This window comes from Choloepus didactylus, chromosome 3, assembly GCF_015220235.1.
Source record: "Choloepus didactylus isolate mChoDid1 chromosome 3, mChoDid1.pri, whole genome shotgun sequence".
Taxonomy (NCBI): domain Eukaryota; kingdom Metazoa; phylum Chordata; class Mammalia; order Pilosa; family Megalonychidae; genus Choloepus; species Choloepus didactylus.
Window position 1 is genome coordinate 55,205,399 of NC_051309.1, and position 25,367 is coordinate 55,230,765.

Below are 25,367 nucleotides of genomic sequence, written 5' to 3' on the forward strand. Positions count from 1 at the left end.
TAAAAAAACATTTCAAACAGACCATAACAAGGAAAAGACAACTAAGCTAACTACTTTATTCCAACATGTTCCTACTCCACCCCAAGAAAATAACCTAATATAGCAACATTTCTGTGAACTTGTTCCTACCATACCAATCAGAAATTATCAAACCATAGTCATTCCTAGGCATTCCCAGAACATTAAATTTACCTTCGATAGCTTATCTGTTCTTACTGGATTATCGTTTCCCGTTCCTTAATTGCTCTCTATCACTAGTTCCCCTACATTCTACATTATAAACCATTTGTTTTACATTTTTCAATGTCCACATTAGTGGCAGCATATAATATTTCTCTTTTTGTGCCTGGCTTATTTCGCTCAGCATTATGTCTTCTAGGTTCATCCATGTTGTCATATGTTTCATGACATTGTCCCTTCTTACTGCCACGTAGTATTCCATCATGTGTATATACCACGTTTTATTTATCCACTCATCTGTTGAGGGACATTTGGGTTGTTTCCATCTCTTGGCAATTGTGAATAATGCTGCTATGAACATTGGCGTGCAGATATCTGTTCATGTCACTGCTCTCCGATCTTCTGGGTATATGCCAAGAAGTGCAATCGCTGGATCGAAGGGTATCTCTATATCTAGTTTTCTAAGGAACTGCCAGACTGACTTCCAGAGTGGCTGAACCATTATACAGTCCCACCAACAATGAGTAAGAGTTCCAATTTCTCCACATCCTCTCCAGTATTTGTAGTTTCCTGTTTGTTTAATGGCAGCCATTCTAATCGGTGTTAGATGGTATCTCACTGTGGTCTTAATTTGCATCTCTCTAATAGCTAGTGAAGCTGAACATTTTTTCATGTGTTTCTTGGCCATTTGTATTTCCTTTTCAGAGAACTGTCTTTTCATATCTTTTGCCCATTTTATAATTGGGCTGTCTGTACTATCATCATTGAGTTGTAGGATTTCTTTATATATGCAAGATATCAGTCTTTTGTCAGATACATGGTTTCCAAAAATTTTTTTCCTTTGAGTTGGCTGCCTCTTTACCTTTTTGAGAAATTCCTTTGAGGTGCAGAAACTTCTAAGCTTGAGGAGTTCTCATTTATCTATTTTTTCTTTTGTTGCTTGTGCTTTGGGTGTAAAGTGTAGAAAGTGGCTGCCTAATACAAGGTCTTAAAGATGTTTCCCTACATTATCATCTAGGAGTTTTATGGTACTGTCTTTTATATTGAGATCTTTGATCCATTTTGAGTTAATTTTTGTGTAGGGTGTGAGGTAGGGGTCCTCTTTCATTCTTTTGGATATGGATATCCAACTCTCCCAGCCCCATTTGTTGAAAAGACAGTTATGTCCCAGTTCAGTGGCTTTGGAGGCCTTATCAAAGATCAGTCAGCCATAAATCTGGGGGTCTATCTCCAAATTCTCAATTTGATTCCATTGATCAATATGTCCATCTTTGTGCCAGTACCATGCTGTTTTGACAACTATGGCTTTATAATAAGCTTCAAAGTCAGGGAGTGTAAGTCCTCCCACTTTGTTTTTCATTTTTAGAGTGTCTTTAGCAATTCGAGGCATCTTCCCTTTCCAAATAAATTTGATTACTAACTTTTCCAAGTCTGCAAAGTAGGTTGTTGGAATTTTGATTGGGTAGAACTGACATCTTAATGACATTTAGCCTTCCTATCCGTGAACATGGAATATTTTTCCATGTTTTCAGGTCCCCTCTACTCTACTCTTAGTAGAGTTATGTAGTTTTCTTTGTATAGGTCTTTTACATCTTTGGTTAAGTTTATTCCCAGGTACTTGATTTTTTAGTTGCTATTGAAAATGGTATCTTTTCTTGAGTGTCTCTTCAGTTTGTTCATTTCTAGCATATAGAAACATTACTGCCTTATATGCATTAATCTTGTATCCTGCTACTTTGCTAAATTTGTTTATTAGCTCTAGTAGCTATATCATCTATTTCTCAGGGTTTTCCAGATATAAGATCATATCATCTGCAAACAATGACTGTTTTACTTCTTCCTTTCCAATTTGGATGGCTTTTATTTCTTTGTCTTGCCTGATTGCCCTGGCTCACACTTCCAGCACAATGTTGAATAACAGTGGTGACAGCGGGCATCCTTGTCTTGTTCCTGATCTTAGAGGGAAGGCTTTCAGTCTCTCACCATTGAGTACTATGCTGGCTGTGGGTTTTTCATATATGATGTTTATCATATTGAGGAAGTTTCCTTCAATTCCTACCTTTTGAAGTGTTTTTATCAAAAAGGGATGTTGGATTTTGTCGAATGCTTTTTCAGCATCTATTGAGATGATCATTGGATTTTTCTCTTTTGTTTTGCTAATCTGTTGTAATACATTGATTGATTTTCTTATGTTGAACTATCCTTGCATGTCTGGAATGAACCCCACTTGGTCATGGTGTATGGTTTTTTTAATGTGTCTTTGGATTCGATTTCCAAGTATTTTGTTGAGGATTTTTGCATCTATATTCATTAGGGAGATAGGCCTGTAGTTTTCCTTTTTTGTAGCATCTTTGTCTGGTTTTGGTATTAGATTGATATTAGCTTCATAATATGAGTTAGGTAGTGTTCCATTATCTTTGATGTTTTGAAAGAGTTTAAGTAAGATTGGTGTCAGTTCTTTTTGGAAAGTTTGGTAGAATTCCTCTGTGAAGCCATCTGGCCCTGGGCATTTATTTGTGGGAAGCTTTTTGATGACTGATTGGACCTCTTTGCTTGTGATTGGTTGGTTGAGGTCTTTTTCTTTTATGGTCAGTCTAGGTTGTTCATATGTTTCCAAGAAATTGTCCATTTCCTCTACATTATCCAGTTTGTTGCCATACAGATGTTCATAGTATCCTCTTAAAATTTTTTAAACTTCTTTGGGATCCACAATAATGTCATCTTTCTCATTCATTGTTTTGTTTATATAGGTCTTCTCTTTTTTTTATTTTGTCAGTCCAGCTAGGGGCTTGTCAATCTTGTTGATCTTCTCAAAGAACCAACTTTTGGTGTTATGTATCCTCTCTATTTCATTTATTTCTGCTTTAATCCTTGTTATTTCTTTTCTTCTACTTGGTTTAGGATTGGTTTGATGTTCATTTTCTAGCTTCTTCAGTTGATCCATTAGTTCTTTGATTTTGGCTCCTTCTTCCTTTTCAATATATGCATTTAGTGCTATAAATTTCCCCCTCAGTACCGGTTTTGCTGCATCCCATAGGTTTTAGTATGTAGTGTTCTCATTTTCATTCATCTCTATATATTTAGCAATTTCTCTTGTTATTTCTTCTTTAACCCACTGATTGTTTAGGGGCGTGTTGTTTAACCTCCAGGTATTTGTGAATTTTTTAAGTCTCTGATGGTTATTGACTTCTAATTGTATTCCATTGTGGTCAGAGAATGTGCTTTGAATAATTTCAATTTTTTAAAATTTATTGAGGCTTGTTTTATGTCCCAGCATATGCTCTATTCTGGAGAAAGTTCTGCGAGCACTAGAGAAGAATGTGTATCCTGGTGATTTGGGATGTGATGTTCTATATATGTCTGTTAAGTCAAATTCATTCATCAGATTGTTTAGGTTTTCAGTTTCCTTACTTGTCTTCTGTCTGGTTGATCTATCTATAGGAGAGAGTGATGTGTTGGAGTCTCCAATTATTGTGGAAACATGAATTGCTTCCTTTAGTTTTGCCAGTGTTTCTCTCATGTATTTTGTGGCACCTTGATTGGGTGCATAAACATTTATGATTGTTGTTTCTTCTTGTTGAATTGCCCCTTTTAATGAAGGGGCAATTTGTTGAATGGCCTTCTTTGTCTCTCATAACATCCCTGCATTTAAAGTCTGTTTTATCTGAGATTAACATTGCTACTCCTGCTTTCTTTTGGCTGTAGCTTGCATGAGATATTTTTTTCCATCCTTTCACTTTCAATTTCTTTGTGTCCCTGTGTCTAAGATGAGTCTTTTTTATGAAACATATTGATGGTTCATATTTTTTGATCCATTCTGCCAATCTATATCTTTTAATTGGGTAGTTTAATCCATTTACATCCAATGTTATTACTGTGAAGGCATTTCTTGATTCAGCCTTCTTATCCTTTGGTTGATGTTTGTCATATACACTTTTTCCCTCTCTCTATTAATGTCCTTTAATGTACCCATACTGAATCTCTTTAGTACTGAACCTTTCTCCATATCCCTCTCTCCTTTCTTTGTTTCTCTGTCAGTAGGGCTCCCTTTGGTATCTCAAGTAGGGCATGTCTCTTGTTAGCAAATTCTCTCAGCATTTGTCTGTGAAAAATTTAAGCTCTCCCTCAAATTTGAAGGAGCGCTTTGCTGGATAAAGAATTCTTGGTTGGCAATTTTTCTCACTCAGAATTTTAAATATGTCATGCCACTGCCTTTTCGTCTCCATGGTGGCCGCTGAGTAGTCACTACTTAGTCTTATGTTGTTTCCTTTGTATGTGGTGAATTGCTTTTCTCTTGCTGCTTTCAGAAATTGCTCCTTCTCTTCCATATTTGACAGTGTGATCAGAATATGTCTCGGAGTGGGTTTATTTGGATTTATTCTATTTGGAGTTCGCTGGGCATTTATGATTTGAGTATTTATGTTGTTTAGAAGATTTGGGAGGTTTTCCCCAACAATTTCTTTGAATACTCTTCCTAGGCCTTTACCCTTCTCTTCCCCTTCTGGAACACTAATGAGTCTTATATTTGGACATTTTATATTTTTTCAATTTTTTTCCTTATTCTTTCTTTTGTTCTTTCATTTTCCATTCTGTCATCTTCCAGGTATTGATTTGGTGTTCAGCTCCCTCTAGTCTCGTACTATGAGTATCCAGAATATTTTTAATTTGGTCAACAGTTTCTTTAATTTCTGTAAGATTGTCTATTTTTTTTACTTACTCTTGCAATTTCTTCTTTATGCTCTTCTAGGGTCTTCCTGATGTCCTTTATATCCTGTGCCATGCTCTTCTTCATGTCCTTTATATCCTGTGCCAGGGTCTCATTGTTCATCTTTAGTTCTTTGATTAATTGCTCCAAGTACTATGTCTCTTCTGATCTTTTGATTTGGGTGCTTGGGCTTGGGTTATCCATATCATCTGTTTTTTTCATATGCTTTAAAATTTTCTGTTGTTTTTGGCCTCTTGGCATTTGCTTAACTTGATAGGGTTCTTTTAGGATTTGTAGACCGATTAAAACCCTTATCTCTAATTTGTCAGATCTACAGCTTTGTGGAGTACACTTTCTCTAACCAGCAGGTGGCATCTGCGAGCCACCTATTCCCCTCAAGCCAGTTCTCCCCCACTTTGTCTTTGTGGTGAGTGGGGGTGTGAGTCTCGTGGGGTCCAATTGGTTTACCAAGCTTGCATGTATAGTTGGTGTTGCCCGCCCTGTATATAGGGCATGTGTCTGGGTGGTCACGGAGGAGGGGTGGCTCTAACAATGAAATCTCCCTGGTGTTCCTGGAGATTTAAAGCTGCTGCAATAGTCTAATCCTTAAGTTCAGTCCTGCCATAGTTTTTCTCTGCCACTGACCCACAAGTCCTTGGTATTGGCATATGGCCCCTGAGACTTGCAAGTGGGTCCCTCTTCCAGGCCGTGCATCCCCAGGTCCTCTGTTAAGGGATGACTGTGCTATGTCACAGGTGAGTGCCGTCCCCCCAAGGCAGTTCATGGCTGCAGGGCTGTGTAGGGACGCTCCCAGTCTGCTGAAAGGATGGCTGAATGGGACGTGTTAATTCACACTGCTCCACATTCCCAACTCTGGGACTACCAGCTGAGGGTGCAGAGAAAGCTAATGTCCACGCCCTATTTTGTGGTGTGCGTGTGTGTGTTGTTGGAAACACTTCCCTTTACACTGGGTTGTCTGGGACAGCTCTGGGCTGTGGGGCTGGCGCCTGGCAGGAGTGTTCCCTGCCCACTGGGAAGATGGCTGTGAGGGGATGCTCCCCTTTTCTTGGGAAGTTGTGGTGTTTAGTGAATTTTCTCAGTTACTGGACTTATTGCCTTGTGTCTCAGAGGTCTCTTAGTTTTGCTCTTCTCTTGACTTGTCCAAGTTGCAAGTCTTTGAGGCTTTCTGTATTGGGCTTCTTAGAGTAATTGTTTTAGAAAAAGAGAGAAAGATTGGAAAAAAAAAAGGGGGGGATTCTCCTTGCATATCTAATGGGTTATTGAAATGCTAAGAGACAAGGCAATTAGGGCCATTAAGGAATGATCCAGGGAGCAGAGAAACCAGTTTTTCAGACAAAGAAACTCGTCTTCTGGATTTGCATATGAGCCTGACTGCCTGAGCTCTGCCCTTCCCTATTCTATGTCCACCAGAACTCCAAAAAGCCTCCACTTTTATTTTTGGGTTTTCCTTGCTGTTTTTGCTATCACTATCTCCTCTCCGCCAGGCTGGCTGCTCCCAGATTCTCCGGTGTCTGGTCTCCGTCTATCTATGCTTAGAGTTTGGATCAGTAGAATGAGTTTCCGATAAGGGCCACAACTGCAGTTCTCCCTCCTCGTTCCCAGTGCTGACAGCCCCTCCTCCCTCGGGACTGAGCCTGGCAGGAAGGGGTGCAGGTCCCCTGGCTGCAAAAACTTACAGATTTCGCTGATCTCAGCTGTTCCACGTGTTCATGAGTGTTGTATGAAGTATGCCCAAAGTCAGATTGCTCTGCAGTGTCCAGTCCACACAGTTCCTGGCTTTCTACCTACTGCCCTGGAGGAGTAACTAAAACGTACACCTCACCACTCCACCACCTTGCCCTGCCCTCCATGCACTATTGATAAAGGTAAAACACATTTGTGTTGTCCTTTATAATCCACTTTTACTCTCTGACCCTGCCTGTATCTGACAGCAACTGGTTCAGGACAGACATCCACTGGTTCAGCATAGTAATGCTGCCCTCTTCAAGAATATTATTTTCTGTGTGTTAAACTGCAGCTGAGGACACAATTACAGTGAATTTCCTGTTTCTAGAAATCCTTACGTATCAGTTTTCTTCACTGATAGAGAGTCTCAGGTAACTGGCTGGATCAGATGTTCAACATCTGCTATGTGAAAGAGGAAAATGTTTGACCAAGTAAATTTGTTAACTTGGAGGGAAATTTTTCCTTGTGATTTTTAAAAAAAAAATCTATTTGTAGTCTTCCTAAATATCTAGCAGTTCAGGCAAATGACTTTTGCTGAGATATGAAGAATGATCTGAAATTCTTACATCACTCAAGCCAAATGACTAGGACATTTATGCCAAAGGTATTATGTTAATCAGGGAGAAACTGGGGTCCTTTGGGCTCTGTTCAGTCAAGATTAAAAATGTGGGTGTATCCCCTCCCCATGAAAATTGAAGTATTGCTATGACTAGAAGATCACATCCCAAGCCTATGAGAGCCTAATTACATGACTGAGTATTAAGGATATCTGAAAAACATCCGGGTGGGTATTTTTCTGGTTTCAAAATGACAGAGTGAAGAATGTGTTTCCCCTTCTGCTTTTAAAAAGTACACTAAAAGCAACCAGGAGATGTGGAAACAAATGCAATCACCATCTTGAACAAAACTAAGAGTTACACTATATGATGAAGAGTTGCCAAAGGCAGTGAAAGTGTAACAGGGAAGATGTAATTGAGACCATCACAGCTGAAGAGTAGCCAGTAGGGCCCCAGAGTCTAAAGTGAGTGGCCTACACTTACGGGCAAACCACCCATTCCACACAGGAACAAATGAAGCAGGTGGGCTGATAGGAGACTGACTGTTGGCTCCCAGCTGGGCAAAGAAGAAAGGCACGTTAGTGAGCCCAAACAAGAATTCAAACAGATAACCATTATGTACAGGACATAGGCTGTCAATGTGGTAGAGGAGGAATGGCCCTGCAAGAGGGTTCAGGAGAAGTAAAGAAAGACATATACAATGCTACATCATAAAGAGAAATTCCTTCTATCTGGAAATATGGCTCTGGTTTCTTCCCCAAATAGCCAGTCCAGGAAAAATTTGTCATTCAAAGATTAAAAAAAGAAGAAGAAAATCAGCAGAGACACTACAGAAGAAAGGAGGGAAAGTAACAGGTAAAACAGTGACAGACAAAAAACACCAGAAAATGCTGCCACAGAAATGAAATGCTGCTACAGAAAATAACACTTATAACCAATTTAAAACCATCATATCACTAAGAAAAATACTTCAGAATCAACAACGTGATTCATGCCAAATGACTAGGACATATGATGAGACAAAAGAAGGAGAAGAAATGAGCTGACAAAACAAAGAAGAGAAAAATAGAAACACCACAGAAATGAAAGCAATTACCAAGGACAAGATATTCTACTGAAATACTATAATGAGCATGAAGGAGAAATTGAAAAAAACATGGAAAACAGAATGGAAATAAACTGAGTTAAAAAGGATTCAATAGAAAATGAAAGATACAAAAGATGAAAACAATATCTAATAAACATATTTGGAGTCCCTGAAGAAAAGAACAAAAATAACGAAACAGGAAGATTATTCAAAGGTATTATTCAAGATAATTTGTCAGAAAAACAAAAGTTTGAATCTATAGATTGAGAGGCCCATTGTCACAGCAAAAAATTGACTCAGAATGATCTTCATTAAAACATATCCTAGTAAAGTTAATGAACTTAAATGATAAAGAATATTTTGAGGAACACTCATTCATTGTTGGTGGGAATATAAAATGATACATCTGCTATGGAAGACAGTTTGGCAGTTCCTCAGGAAGCTTAGAATTGTCATATGACCTGGCAATCCCTCCACTAGGTATATACCTAGAAGAATGAAAAGCAGGGATGCAAACAGATATATGCACACTGATGTTCTTAGTGGCATTATTTACAATTTCCAAAAGGTGGAAGCAATCCAAGTGCCCATCAACTGAAGAAAGGATAAACAAAATATGACATATACATATGATGGAATACTATTCATTTGAAGAAAGGAATGAAGTCCTGATGCATGCAACAACATGGATGAACCTGAGGACATTATGTTGAGTGAAATAAGCCAGACACAAAAGGACAAATATTGTATGATCTCACTGATATGAACTAATTATAATAAGTAAACTCATAGAGTTAGAATCTAGAACATAGACTACTACAGAATACATTGGGGATAGAGAATAGAAAGTGGACATTTAATTTGTACAGAATTTCTATTTAAGTTTGATTGTAAAGGTTTGGAAAGAGATGGTGGTGATAGAAGCACATTATTGTGAGTGTAATTAACAGCACTGAATTATATATGTGAATGTGGTTTAAAGGAGAAGCTTTAGTTATGTATGTTAGTAGAATAAAAATTAAAAGATAAATCCAAGGACTGTATATCATAGTGAACCCTACTGTAGATAATGGACTATAGTTAATAGTATAATTATAAGAATGTTCTTTCAGGAATTATAACAAATGTATGACACTAATACCAGGTATTAATAATAAGGTGGGTATATGGGAAAAAATGCACCTAATGCAAACTATGGACAATAGTTAATAGTATTATTGTAATAATCTTTCATCAGTTTTAACAAAGATACCACAATAATGCAAAGTGCCCACAATTGGGGGATATATGGAGAGGCTGTGTTTTTTACATGATTTTTCTGTAAATCTACAACTCTAATTTATAAACATTAAGTAATAATAATAGGACATATTACACAGGACTGTGTATTGGGTATTTTAAATGAGGTAATCTATGTAAATTGTTTCCAGTGGTGCCTAGAATATGGAATCTCTCAATAAATGTTGGCTACTACTGTTTAAAAAATGGTACAATTATAAAAAAGTGCTCTCATCAATTGTTACAAATGTTCCACACCAATGGAAGGTGTTGGTGATGGGGAGGTGTATGGAAAGCCTGTATTTTATATGCATGGTTTTCTGTAAACCCACAACTTCTCTAACGAAAATTAAAAAAAAAAAAAAAAAAAGATAAAGAATATTTTGAACATTTTGGTTAAAAGACCAAGCCACAGACAGAGTGAAAGCAATGAAACTGGCCTCACACTTTTCCACAGCCCCATTCAATGCTAGCTAACAGTGATGCAATTCCTACAAAGACCAAAAGGAAAGAAGCATGGCCCAACAATTTTATATTCAGGGAATGTGTCATGCCAAAATATAAGGACAAGTGACTCACATTTTTTTTTTAAGTGCAAGAATTCAAGGAGTATTATTTATAAGAACTTCCTGAACAAATTGCTAGATGACAAAACTTTAACCAAGAAACGAATGGAGAAACTACAGCCAAAGGATCGGCATCAACCACTGACAAATTTTAACATAAGGCTAAGATTAAAACAAGAATGGTAGTAATAACTACAAATTAGAGAGTAAATACTATGAACTCGGACAATGTGAAATTGACATCAATAATGTAAGTTGAGAGAGGACATAAGAAGCAAGGTAGGAGGCAGTATGTGTACTTTAATTCCTTTACTTTTCAAAGTTGAGTGTCAAAAGACAGCATTATAACCAATAATTGAAGCAGCCTAGGTCTTAGCACATTTAAAAGTATAACACTAAGAAAAAATATAATCAAGTAAAATTGGTGAAGTAGGGGGATAAAGTGGAAATACAGTTATTTCATCATTGGTCATGGAAGAATATCTGAAAAAATATAGGATTATGTATGTTATATAAAGTTCTAGTTTCAAAACAAATCACAAAAATATAAATTTTCAAAATTATCTAAATAACAGATCAAAGCAAAAAGATACACAGTAAAAATTAAAGAAGCAATAAAATAGAAAGTATAACATAAACTATGGTAAAATAAAAACCAAATATATTTGTCTTACAAATAAATGTAAATGCATTAAACACACCTATTAAAAGAAAAGTTCTCCAAGACTGGTGAAAAAGAAAAACGCCAGGCATATGATATATACAAGAGGCATGCCTAAAATGAGGTGACAGAAAGGTTTAAAATAAAATAGATGTGCAAATGTGTACAAGACCACTCAAGGAAATTAGGGGCCATGATCTTAAAATAGAGCAAAGTTGAACTGAAAACACAAGTCATGGAGGGGTATATGACACACTTGGGATTGAAAAGTTACATATGTCTGTGCACTAAATAGTATATTATCAACATTAACATAGCATAACATACAGAAAAGGTAAAGAACAATAGTCAGAAAAAACATTCAGAGGTAGGAAACTTTAGTTCATAGTTTACCCCCTCAGTCCTTGACAAATCAAATGGACGAAAACCAAAGGAGAGAGCAAACTTGAATAATATAATTAATAGGGTAAATATTATGGATAAATATCAAACTGCTTACCCTGGAAAGAGAACACATCTTTTCAAGTGTCAATGGAATCATCACAGAAATTGACAATCATCACAGAAATTTGACCATAAAAGAAAATGGTCAAAAAAGCCAAAAAAAAAAAAAAAAAAAAAAAAAAAAAAAGAAAGTAGAAATAGTAAAGGCATATTCTCTGGGATGTATTTCAGGAATGTAAAGATGATTCAATATTGGGAACCAACTAATATAATTCACTATATGAATAGATTGACATTAAATGATCATCCTCATGTGTACCAAAAAAAGGATCTGATGAAATTCAAAATCTAGTCTTAATTTAAAAAATCTTAAAATAGAAATAGATTAACACTTCCCCAAATCTCCAAATCTATATACTGGCTAATGGAGAAACGTTTGAAGCATACCCACTGATATCAAGCTCAAGATAAGGGTGTCCACTATGCTGTCTTTTGCCACTTTAATATTGTACCAGATGCTCTAGCCAAAGAAATTAGAAATTAAAAATGAAAGTAAAGTTATGAAACTGAAAGGGAGAGGCAAAATCATCATTATTTGTAGATGATAAAATGTTTACTTGGAATATCAATAAAATAAACTAGAATCTTATTAAAATAATAGAAAATTCATGGAGGTAGGTATATAATATCATATGTGTAAATCAATTGCCATTTACAAATTATAATGGAAAATATTCCATATACAATAGTAACAATTAAGATAAAATATCTAGGAAGGAATAAACTTAACAAGAAATGTATATGATATATATAACTTTAAAATACTCCTAAAGATCTTTTCAAAAATGGTGCTGCTATAAATACACAACTTCTCTAATAAAGGGAAAATTTTTTTTAAATGGTGCTGGCACAACTGGATAGCCACATGAAAAAAGAAATAATTTGGACCACTATGTCATACCATATGCAAAATTAACTAAAAATGGACCAAAGACATAAATGTAAGAGTAAAACCATAAAACTCCTGGAAGAAAGCATAGAATAAATCTTCACAACCTTGTTTTGGACAATGATTTCTTAGATATGTCACCCAAAGCACAAGCAGCAAAATAAAACATAGATAAATTGGACTTCATGAAAATTTAAAACTTTCATGCTTCAAAGGACACTATCAAAAAAGTGAAAAGACAACCCACAAAACAGGAGAAAATAATTGCAAATAATACATCTGATAAGGGTCTAGTATCCAAAATATATAAAGAACTCTTACAATTCAAAATAAAAAGATAAATAACCCAATTAAAAATGGGCAAAAGACTTGAATAGACATTTCTCCAAAAAAATATATACAAATGGCCAAAAAGCACATGAAAAGATGCTCAACACATTAACCATTAGGAAAATTCCAAACCACAATGAGGTACTATTTCACACCCACTAGAATGGCTACTATTAAAAACACTGAAAATTAAGAGTTGGAGAGAATGTGGAGAAATAGGAATGTAGAATCATGCAACCAATGTGGAAGAAAGTTTGGCATTTCCTCAAAAAGGTAAGTATCGAATCACCATAAGACCTGGCAATCCCACTTCTATATATATACCCAAAAGAATTGAAAGCAGGGACTCCAACAGATATTTGCACATTGAGGCTCCTAGCAGCATTATTCAAAATTGCCAAAAGATGGAAGCAACCCAAGTGTCCAATAACCAACGAATGGATAAACAAAATGTGGTATATATACATAGGGAATATTATTCAGCCATAAAAAGTAACGAAGCTTTGATCCATGTGACAACATGGATGAACCTTGAAGACATCATGTTGAGTGAAATAAGCCAGACATGAAAGGACAAATACGGTATGATCTCACTGATATGAAATAATTAGAATAAGCAAACTCACAGAGTCAGAATCTAGAATATAGCTTACAAGGAGATGGGATAGGGGTAGGGAATAGAGTTAAGGCTTAAAATGTATAGAGTTTCTGTTGAGGTGATGGAAGTTTTGATAACAATGATGTGGATGGTAGCACAACATTGAATCAACAGCACTGAATTATATATTTGAATGTGATTAAAAGGAGAAATTTTATGTTGTATATGTGTTACTAGAATAAAATTATTTTTAAAAATCCATGGAACTGCCCAACACAAAGAGTGAACCCTAAGTTAAACCATGGACTATAGTTAATAGTACAATTATAAAAATGTGCTTTCATTAACTATAATAAATGTACCATACCAATACAAGTTATTAATAATAGAGTGGTTTATAGGAACCCTGTATTTTAGGCATGATTTTTCTGTAAACCCACAACTTCTCTAATAAAAAATAAATAAAAATGATGATAAATAGCCTAATTAAAAATGGGCAAAAGATTTGAATAGGCATTTCTCCAAAGAAGATATGAAAATGGCCAATAAGCACATGAAAAGATGCTCAATGGCATTAGTCATTTGGGAAATGCAAGTCAAAATTATATGATACCACTTCACACCCACTAAGAAGGCTATAATAAAAAAAGAGGACAGTAACAACTGTTGGCAAAGATGTGGAGAAATTGGAATTTTTACCATTATTTTTTCCTGGTACTGATGCAAATATAAAATGGGGTAGCCACTTTGGAAAACAGTTTGACTGTTCCTCAAAAAGTTTAACATAATCATAGTTACCATATAACCCACCAAATCCTTTCCTAGCTATATACCTAATAGAATTGAAAACATGTTCACATAAAAACCTGTACACGAATATTCATAGCAGGATTATTCACAATAGCCAAAAAGCAGAAAAAACCCAACAGTCCATTAATTGATAAATGTATAAATAAAATATGGTACATCCATACATCCATACAATGGAATACTATTTGGGAATAAAAAGGAATGAAGTACATTCATGCTCCAATACTGATGAACTTTGCAAACATTATGCTAAGTGAAAGAAGGCAGTCACAAAGGTCACAGGAAGTATGACTCCATTTATATGACATGTCTAGAATGGGCAGATGCACAGAAAGTAGACTGGTGAGTACCAGGGGCTGGGGGGAGGAGGGAATGGGGAGTGATTGCTAATGGACATGTGGTTTCTTTTGGGGGTGATAAAAATATTCTGGAACATGACAGTGGCGATGGTTACACAATCCTGTGAATACATTAAAACACACCACTGAACTGTACACTTTGAAAGTGTAAATTTTATAGTATGGGAAGAATAGACATGAACAAATGGAAAGGCATATTGTGTTTTTTTGATAGGAAAACTAGTCATCTTAACATAATGTAGATATGTAATGTGATTCCAATAACAATGCTAACATAATTTGTAGGTCAGGAGAAACTTGACAAGTTGATTCTAAAATGCATCTATAAAAATAAATAAGGAATAATAGCCTAGAAAATTCTGAAAACGTGAAATGAGTGTGGACCAGGTCTATCTGATATTTACACATATCAAAAAGTTCTCATTATTAAAATTATGTGATATTGGCACATGGAATGGAGGAGGAAATTCAGGAATTGTCCCAAATTTAGTATTTGATAAAGCTTGAATTTCAATCAAAAGAAAAATGATGGTTTATTGAACAAATGCTATTGAGACAACTGAAAAGCTAATGGGGGTATACAAAATTAGGCTGTATATAAAATTAATTCCAGGTGGGCCAAGCATGTTGAAATTGTAAAATTAAACCATAAAAATCCTAGAAAATACATACAAGAATTTAACAGTAATTTCTCAGGGGGGAAGAACTATAAAAATACACACAAAATTTAGAAACCATAATAGAAAAAAAACAATGCACCAATGTAAAAATAAAATATTTCTACACAAAAGAAAAACATTAAACAGTCAAAAGATGACTTTTGAAAATATTTATAACTCATTAACAGAAAGTAAATACCTTAATACATAAAAGCTCCTACAAATTAAGAAAAGTATAGTTACTCAAATAGAAAACAGCCAAAGTTTATGAACAGATAGCTCTTAGTAAAGGAACTACAAATGGTTTTTAAACATATGGAAGGTTACTCAATTTCATTCATAAAAGAAATACAAATAAAAACTATAAGGGGTTAGAATTTTTCACCTATCAGATTGCCAAACTTCCAAAGTTTGTTAATTGTGTGTTACATGATAAGGAAACAGGGACTGATTAGAGTATAAATGTTTTGACAATAATTTTGCTCATTTGGCAATATCTATCAAAATTTTAGAAGCCTGCATAAAATATATAAGAATTTCGTTTCTGGCAAAATTGCATATGAAATAACCTGAAACCCACCACAAAATATCTAGAAATAGTGAATAAATTGTAATAAATATAATTTTACATTTATGCCTGGGCTTATAAGAAAGTAAGGGAATCTCCAGGGGCTAAAAATGAAGAGAAAAGCCAAAAAACAGAGTGGTAATTAGCAGCTTAAAGCTTTGGCTGCTACGCATGGGACGGGAGTGGGTTACGGGTCTCCGTAATTGTATCACATATCTTTTATGCAACCCTGAAGACCCTCCCCACCTCATTTGTTTCTTGACCCAGACTTTGCTGTGGCAACCAGCTCAGCATGGCCTCCATGTGACTCCCACAGAGCCACCTTACATTGCCTTGCATAGTCCTATGTCCCATCAGTCTCTCTTCCTGAATTTTTCTGTTGAAGCCATCATCCTGCCAGGAGCACACATATGCTAATATCTGAAGGGGCAAATTTTTGACCAAATCAGCAGGAGCTAGTGGAGTAAAGCTTCCCCCCTTTTGCCCTCATGCTGGATGTGCAAACTACACAACTTCTCAGAAGATGGACTGAGTAATCAGTTGTACTGAGTGGGGGCAAAATCCATAACAATCTTCAGATTGCTTCTCTTCCCTTCTCGGCTTTGCTCCCCTTTGTTCAAAAACTGTTCGCTGGAATTACAATCCAGTAGTAATACAATACATATTGGTACAGAGTTAGATGTAGTAATCTACTGGTTACATAGTTTATCTGCCTCAGGCTGTACTTTTTGGGGAATCCTTGCTATGTCAATAACCAGAGGCTGGGTTTTCATGGTCTTGTAGGGACAGGAAATAAAAACATGGGCCCAAGCAAAGAGGGGAGGGAATACTGAGAAGTCTGCCATAAATTCAAGACCCTCAAAGAATGAAAGGATGAACCAGGAAAAAGAGATCTGCCCACCATTACAGGACACCCTCTGGGCTCTGAACTGGGGTAACACACACACACACACACCACTTCCTCAGCTTTCAAACAAAAAAATTTAAAAATTAGATATTTCAATAGATTTCAGCTTCAAAAAGATTTCTTTTTAATAAAATCTTACTTAAAGTAACACTTGCTTATTCTACTCTCACTCAGTTTTCAAATGTTTAAAAGGCTCACTTTTCAAATGACTAAGGATTTTTAAAAATGTGCTATCTTCACTTTGGACAACCCTTTTTGGGTTCTGGGGAGTTGGGGTGGCTGGTGGTGGATGCCTGGGGCTGTCGGGCTGCGGCCTGGAGCCCATGAATCTCGAGGACAGTTGTGTGGAAGTGTGGCTTGTGAGGGGTGACGGTGGGATTGGGAGGGCCATGGGGACCGCACTCCACTTTGTCTGGTTCGGGGATGGATGGGTGGAGGAGTGGGGGAGGGAAACGGGCAGACGGGGGTACCCAGTGTTCTTTTTTTGCTTCAGTTGCTCTTTTTCACTCTGATTGTTGTTCTTGTTGTTTTTGTGTGTGTGCTGGTGAGGGTGTCAGGGATTGATTTGAGTGATGGATGTGCCACTGTGTGGTGGTGCTGTGGACGGTCGAGGGTACGATTTGTTTTGTGTGGCTGCATGGTGTGTGGATGTGTCTCAATGGAATGGAGATTGAAAAAAAAAAAATGTGCTATCTTTAAAAATAATTTATCTAACTAGTGAAGGCTCTAAAAAGGAATCTAGGTCAGTTTGTATTTGAGGAAGGGATTATTACTATTTTTTTTTTTACCTCATTTAAAATTAAAAACAAAAACAAAAAAACAAGAAAGACCTATCTCCACCTTCTAGAAAAAAGTAACTAAAATAAAATATCCTGCATTCATTCATTTAATCTTCTGCAGCATATCATCTTGAATGAATCCAATATTTAACACTTAAATCACTCACTGGGAACTAACAAGGGAATTCTTTGAAGGCTGACAGTTGATGTTTTGATGCAAGGGAGCAAACCCCAATTTATCTGTCCTTTGGATATTTAATTTGCATATAGAGCCATTTAGTAAAGCTGTCCCTCAAATCTCCCTTAAGTGTCTGCATGAAACAATTTGTGATAGTTAGGTTCATGTGTCAACTTGGCCAGGTGATGGTGTCCAGGTGTCTGGTCAAGCAAGCACTGGCCTAACCATTACTGCAAGGACATTTATGGCTGGTTAATAAACCAGAAGGCTGGTTTATTAAATCATTAGTCAGTTGACTGCACCTGTGACTGATTACATCAACAAAGGGCATGTCTTCCACAATGAGAGAATTCAATCAGCTGGATTTAATCCAATCAGTTGAAGACTTTTAAGGAAGAGAGAGAGAGGACCATCACTTATTCAGCTACCCAGTGAAGCATTTCCTGAGGAGTTCATTGAACACCTTCATTGGAGTTGCCAGTTTGCTACCTGCTTTATGGAATTTGGACTTGTGCATTCCCACAGTTGCATTAGATGCTTTTATAAAATTTTATATTTACAGATATCTCTTGTTGATTCTGTTTCCCTAGAGAACCCTAAATTATACACCATTAAATGCTTCACTGTAAGGCTCTAGTTACATCATACTAAAATTATAACCTTGCTGCTTCCTGAAGTTTTATACAAGAAATTTCAAAAGCAGGGAAAGATGATCTGAGAAGAGTCCCAAACCAGCACATGCTTAAACATCTGGATGGAAGACAAAGTAACCTGCTGCACTGCTTTGCATATAAACAAGGCCACCTGATAGTGCAGAGAAAACCATAGAAGAGAGCCCTTCACCATGGAACTTGAATCAGCAACGCAGACAGTCATGCCCCACCCCACCCCCCACCATCAATTCCCAGAGTTGAGTCAGTTTATGGACCCAGAACCCCTTGAATAAAGGGGATCCTGGGTTCTCTTGAGGAAGGACCCTGCTTATACTACCAAAAATGTATACTGTTCATTTGCCCCCACCAGCCTTCCCCAGATGGACCTATGGGCTTTATCAGGCTTACTGTGCTGTGGGGAAAAGGAAATGATCAGACATTTCAGGGATTACTGGACACTGGCTCTGAAATGACAATAATTCCAGGAGGCTTAAGGCAGCACTGGGGTCCACCAGAGTAGGGATTGATTTAGGTCAGGTGATCAATTGAATTTTAGCTCAAGTCCATCTCACAGTGGGTCTATTGGGTCCCCAAATCCATCCTGTGGTTATTTGCCCAGTTCCAGAATGCATAATCAGAATAGATATATTCTGCAACTGTCAGAATCCCCACATTAAGATGAACTTCCTCTGCTCCCAGGTGCATGAGCACAGGTTGGGTTTCAGCTCTCCTCTCCCTGTCAGTCAGCTGAGCTCTCCAGTGCATGAACAACCTACACAGCTGTACATGGCTGCTCTGCGAGCTCCTCAACACCAATGTCTAATAGTTTTGCACATCCTGGCTTTCATCCCTGCTCTAGGATTTCTGCATGCATTTTCAGTTACAAAAGGGAAGACATAATTATTCCAAACAGTCCCACAACCAAGCCTGGGTCTCTTGAAAATCCTAGTGCCATGAATCAGCCCAAGAGAGTGAAAGAGTGGCCTAAGAAATGTAATAGTTTCCCCCCTACATCTCTACAGGGATGTCACCTTGGGACTCACCGTGGTAATTCCAGCCACATGACCCAGGAGGGGGACCAGTTGCTGGGTGGGGCCATGTTGTGATTGGAGTCCAGGGCTGCTGGGCTGCTGCAGTCTTCCTGGGGCTCATGTTCTCTGACTTCCAAAGCTCTGAGTACCACAGAGGAGGACGTGCTTTTCAAAAACGCAACTGCCTCGCTCCGGCTGACCTCTGTTAATTCAATGCCATTCACGTTCAACAAAATGTCACCTGATGACCAGAGAAGTGGAAGCCATCTTTAGTGAGGGTAAAACAGTAACTTCTGCTTCAAGTGCAAAGGGGCAGGGATTGGCTTGGATGTGGGGGAGCAGTGAGGGTGAAGGTCATATCTTTGGCCTCTCGTGTGGACATGATGCTGGGTTCTCATAGAGCAAATGATAAACAGTGTGTACATTCTAAGGCACAAGTAGGAAACTCAATGGGATTCTTGTTTGGGGTTTTGAAAGCATATCTATTGGTGTTTGGCTCTAGCATTTAAAAAAAAAAAAAGGAAGGAAGGAAGAATAGAAGGGGCAGGGGGACAAAAGTAGGACAGAAGGAAGACAGATTAGCCTTGCTCACTATTTAAAGCAAGACAACTTTTTGACTCCTTTTTGTTTACTGTTTTTAGCACAAGAGGGGAGCACATGGAAAAGATCTCAGCACCTGCACAGAGCCAGGCATGTAGTAGGCACTCGGTAAACATGGGCTGAATGAATGGGCTGAATGAATGGCTAAGAAACTAACCATGAGAATGTCTGTTACAACTGGCAGGGAGTCTATAGCAGTTAAGAAGAAAAAAAAATGAGTCATGAAACTGTGCTCTTATAGAGGTGGTAAAGAATTAACAGCATCCCTATTAATTGCAAAGGTGATAATAGTTACTATTGGCTCATAGTATGGGACCCTGAACCCTCTCTCTACACCATCTTGTATAATGCTCAAACTCATGTTCTCATGCTAACAGTCTTCTTGGTTGACCCCATCATTCTTCACCCAGGAAAACCTCTCTCTAGAATATCACCGTTTTCATATAGAAAAACTACAGCAGGAATGAAAGGATAGGAGGAGAAAGATGAGAGAAAGGCTTTGAGTGCTTTCTGACCTAAAAAGAAATACTTTAAGGTTGGCAGACTGAATCCCCTAATCACACTCCTGTATCTCCTCAGTTTAAGCAATTGTACCTCAGAAAGTTCACATTTTTTCTCTTGAATCTGAACCTTTACCTTTACATTAACTGGCATAATTAATCAACCATCTGAGCTACCCCTTTGTGTGAACTGACAGTATTATTAAGGATATGCATTTGTAGAGGCAAATAGGACATCTCCCTCCTTCACACAATTTAGCCCAGAAAAACATGAGATTAAAGTAGTGAAATGCTTTTGACTCAAGGGAAAGTACTCAGCATGGCACTTGCACTTAATAAATACTCATTGATTTGAAAGTGAGATCTATTAAATGATTTCTCATATTGAAGCCATATAATGAAGCAATTCATGAAATATTTCATTACTGGATCAATCCAGGAAAAAAAGAACACTTTGAATGAATGGAACCAAATTATGCCAATTAATCAAGGCAACTTGCTCATAACTATAGCAGCTCATATTAATTCCTGGGATTGGCAGGAGGTTCTAGCTTTACTAGCAGGCAAGGTGGTCTGCATCAATCTACCTAAATGAAGAGGGGTGAAACGCAGTCTAGCAACCTCACTCGAGCCAGTCATGGTCAATGAGTACCAGATGTCCTGGCCAGAATACCCTCACATTCCTTTTTTAGTTCTGGAAACAGTCTCTTAACCCAGCACAATGCTAAACCCTCTGCCACCCCAGTTTCTCAAGTCTCTTTACTTTTTACCTGTTTTTATTCTTCCATCTCTGCTTATGACTCCTCCGGGCTCAATGCTGATGACATAGATTGGCAAATCCCATTCCCTATGCGATGCACCCCCAGCAACTGTCATGCCAAGGGATTCGCTGGGGTCTTTTCGGACACTTACCACCTTCTCATGACAAGTGACCACGGGATGGAGGGGCTGAAGGCACAGACAGAAAAACAAAATATGGTGCACTCGTTCACTAGTGAGCTTGCATTTCCTATTTGCAAAATCTACCAACATTGCATATATGAATGATGGGCATCCTTGGTGTCACAGAGAAAAGACACATGCAGAAAATTCCCATCCCTCTCCCCAACATTACAGTATCTATAAGCTGATGTAGAAAAAAATTTACATTTCAAATGGGACGACAAAAATAGAGGGAGGAATAGCTTGTGGAGCACTAGAGAAATATCAAGCACACAAAGTGGAGCTGTGTCCCCAATTTTTCAAGTGAGTCATTTATTCCTGATAGTTCAACATTTCCAAAAAATTTTGTCACCCATGAATATCAAAAATTTTTTCCTAAGTTTTAAAAAAAAAAACATATTTTTATTAAGTAGTCTCAGTTTAATTTATTCAGGTAACCAATTTCTAAAAATCCTCAAAGAAAAATAATAATATATTTCACAGATACTATATTCTAGAAAATCACCATTTCCTAGGTTTTCCCCAATTAACATTTTAATCTTACTCTAGCAGTTTGATATAATATGAAGTCCACTATATTCTTTTATTGTATTACATAAAAATATGGTACACACAACGAATACACTGTGGACCAACTTTTGAAAAGCAGCTTAGGAGAATTGTGAGTTCAGTTCAACAATGGACTAAAGTTACATGTGGTATTGTCTTGGAGGAATAAGATGGGATAGCTCAAGGGAGCCGTTTATCAATGAATACGTTTCAATACATACTTCTCTAAAAAATTATTCTCCTCCATGCTTTTTCAGCGATCCAGGGGACTAAGGCAATGGATGTGTGCACTGCAAATAAATATTTCTAACCCTCGAGCAAACCTCAAAGAAGTCCATGGCTCAACACATAGCTTGCAGTTGAATCTAAAGAAAGAAACTTTTAAAAATTCATTTGATGAAAAAAATCAAAGTACAGAACAAAGTAAAAGAATACTTTTTTGTTGTTTAAAAACAGAGTAATGAGAATTGTATTAGTATTTGCTTGTATTTGCACGAAAAAACTGGAATAAAATATAAGTGTTTTCTATGGGGGTGGAGGTGGGCACTGGACAGGTTAGGGAGGGGGTGAGAGGTATATATATATTTTATATATACTTTATATTTTACAAGATATGTTGAGCCTTGTGAATATGTTCTCTATTTAACAAATTAAAATATTATAATTAAAACAAACTTCTGTAAATTTGATGACTGATATTACTTAGAACTATTCCCTGGTTACACAGTCAATTCTCAGTGTTTCAGTAAGGAGCAAGAAAAGCCTAAGCTTTTCATGTGTTTATTATGCCACAATTTCCTCTTGCTTTAGATTCCATGTCTGTTTTAATGGTCTTACTGTGTAATTACCTCCTATTGTGTATTTAGCACTGAACCTAACATCTAGTACATAGAAGATGGTAAGCACATGTTTGTTGAATAAATGAATGTATGAATTGTAAATGGTCTCAAATAGTTTTTGGTAGTCATAGACCATATATCAGAATTTATGAACTATTATGGCAAGGCATATGCTTCAATGGCTACTTGTAAGGTCTGTGTTGTGTCTATTTAAGCCCCAGGACCCGACAGTGCCGAAGAGCCAATCTAGTTATCAGATGAGGCTTGTAAAACCAAAATGGGGCTTTCTTCAGAGAAAAATTTCGAAATAAGACAAAGAGCACCAGTGTGAGCACAGTGGGCCTAGCAGTCCAGCTAAGGCTGCGGGGTTAGGTTTGGAGAGGCTCTCAAGGTCCCTCCCAAGGACATGATGTTTTCCTTTCTGAGAAGCAGCGAGAAGCAGGACGCCTCTTCCTGTAATCACACGTCTCTGGAAAGAACCTCATCTGGCAATACAGGCAGTTGTGAAATGCCCCCAATGCAGGGCACAGCTCTAAGCCCAAAGACTCCTGTCTCCTCGGTCGCTTCAGCTCATTCCTGGGCATAGACATAAAGCATTTGCTTCTGACCCTCACAAAGAAGAACTTTCTCCATTATTTCCAGATGGAGGGGCAGGGGTGGGGGGAGACATTGTTAAGGGTAGCTGATCAGTCTTTCAAGGTTATGGCTAAAATACAGCACAGAAAACTCTGGATGACAGATATCTTTTTTCATTTAAATATATAGGTAGACTTTACCTCATTCTTGAATAGCTGCTTAGCACTTCATTGTATGGGTATATCATATCCCCCAATGAAGAACATTTGGGCTATTTGCAGTCTTTTGTGAAATCAAACAGTGCCACTAGGAACACCTTTACACACACATCTTGTGCACTTGTTTTAAATATTTATTTAGGCTAATGTCCTAGAAGTACAACTGCTGACTCAAAGAGCCTACACATTTTACATTTTGATAGATTCCCATAAGTTGCCCTTGGAAAAGGTTATATACCATTTATAACCTCACCAACACATTGTGAAAATGCTGATTTTCCCACAATTTTACAAATACTGGGTTTTATCAATATTAATAATATATGTCCAAGTAACAAATCCAATAATTTAATTGCATTTTTATGTAGCAAGGTTGAGCATCTTTTCATTTTTTTTGGGTTTTTAATAGTAATAAGTATATGTGATCTGGCATCATTGTACTCATTTAAGCTCCTCTGACTTCATCCAGGAATTGGGGCCAATGATACACACATCCTGGAAACCTCTGGCTAACAAAAAGGAATTATATGAAAGATATGATTTTACCTGAGAAAACTTTGGTTAAAAAAAAAAAGTGTTTTATTAGCTTTAACTGAAAGTACCAAAATTATATCTCTTGTGAAATATTCCATAATTATAGTGGCTTCTCTCCTGTACTCTAGTTAATATTTAGTGCTTTAATTATTTTCTTGTAAATAAATATTGTCTGAACAAATACAAGTCGACCAGATACTTCTTTAGGGAAAGGAAAGAAATATTATTTGATATCTACTTAAATGTGGCAGGTCAAGCAAACTGAGGCAGAATATTTTTAAAAATCTGATCAATAAAACATCTGACATGAGGAGTTAGTCTGGCCAAGCAGAATACCTTGCTCTAAATCCACCCGTTCCCCACTATGCCACTCTGCCTTTGGAGGTAATATTTAAAATTAATCTATCAAATTTAAGGTAATTGTCAGAAAAACAGACGAAAGAATTAATTTCCTAAGTTTCCCAGAAAGAGTTCTACTATCTCATGGACTGGAAAACTCAAACCCAAATCAATCCCACCAAATAAATACTCAACATGTAAGATCCGAATGCTGAAACCTAAGTCCTCGAGGCTGCATAGATGTGCTATTCATGTTTTTAGATATAAGTTCCTGAAGAGCAAAGTCTTCTCTCACACTTCCTCAGTTCTTACCAAAAAGACTTGTTTGCAGTGGGCTTGCAGATAATGACCACCGAACAGAGACATTTAGTTGAGCACATAACGACTCAACACAAATGACTAAATAAAATACACAAATAAGAAATGTATCCAAGTGCCCTGTGTCTCCGATGGCCATATGCTTTTCCCCACCAGACAGAGACACTCTATGTTGTCCTGTGAAATCTTCACACCCACTTGCCAAACTTTGGATGGGGAGGGGGAGAGTTAAATGTGACAGAGATGATCTTTCCCATCTATGTTTACTTCCCACTCCCCCTTCCCTACTTTGGAGACCTCAGAATGTTGCCTAATGTTTAAAAACATAATTTATCATGAAATAATTAAAGCTTATTTTAAAAATATCATGGACATCTGTATATCACTCAGCTATAATAAGTATTTACATTATAGCATATTTGCTTTGGATTTTTACAAATAAAATATTTTAGACACACAAAAGCATATAAAGAATAACTCAATGACCTGCCCATGTACCTTGCAACCCATCAGAAATAATGCTCCAAGCACAGTCATGGAATCCCTCTACAACTTCTCTCCAGTCTCACTTTCTTTCCTCTCCTGCAGAGGTAACCCATCCTAAATTTGATGCTTATTATTCCTTAACCTTTCAAATGACTAAAAACTTTTCTAGCCCACAAATCCTGGTTTGCTTTCTTTGGTTATTTCTTTGAATCATTTAAACTCCTACTTTCAAAAAGCCACATTGTTTCCTAAATGAAATAAAACTTTAGCAGGAACATAAAACACTAAATCAGCAAAGAGCTATATAGGTCTTTGTTTCATTTTAAATATGCTACTTTATTGTGAGGACATTTCAGAAGGCAGATGGAACTATAAATTACAATGAAAGTAACTACCATTTCCCAGCAGGCCACTGTGTTAT

The 25,367-nt window shown here is 37.0% G+C and overlaps 1 protein-coding gene across 3 annotated transcripts in view; it reads right to left on the reverse strand.

Annotated features, from left to right (window-relative positions):
• Positions 1-25,367, reverse strand: part of LNX1 (ligand of numb-protein X 1) — a 236,108-nt gene that overhangs the window by 14,338 nt on the left and 196,403 nt on the right. For all 3 annotated transcript variants that reach the window (XM_037829799.1, XM_037829798.1, XM_037829800.1), the window contains 2 exons: positions 20,916-21,093; positions 19,058-19,286 (listed from right to left, as the gene is read on the reverse strand). In XM_037829799.1, the coding sequence (XP_037685727.1) occupies positions 19,058-19,286; positions 20,916-21,093 (407 nt within the window). The remainder of the gene's footprint in view (positions 1-19,057; positions 19,287-20,915; positions 21,094-25,367) is intronic.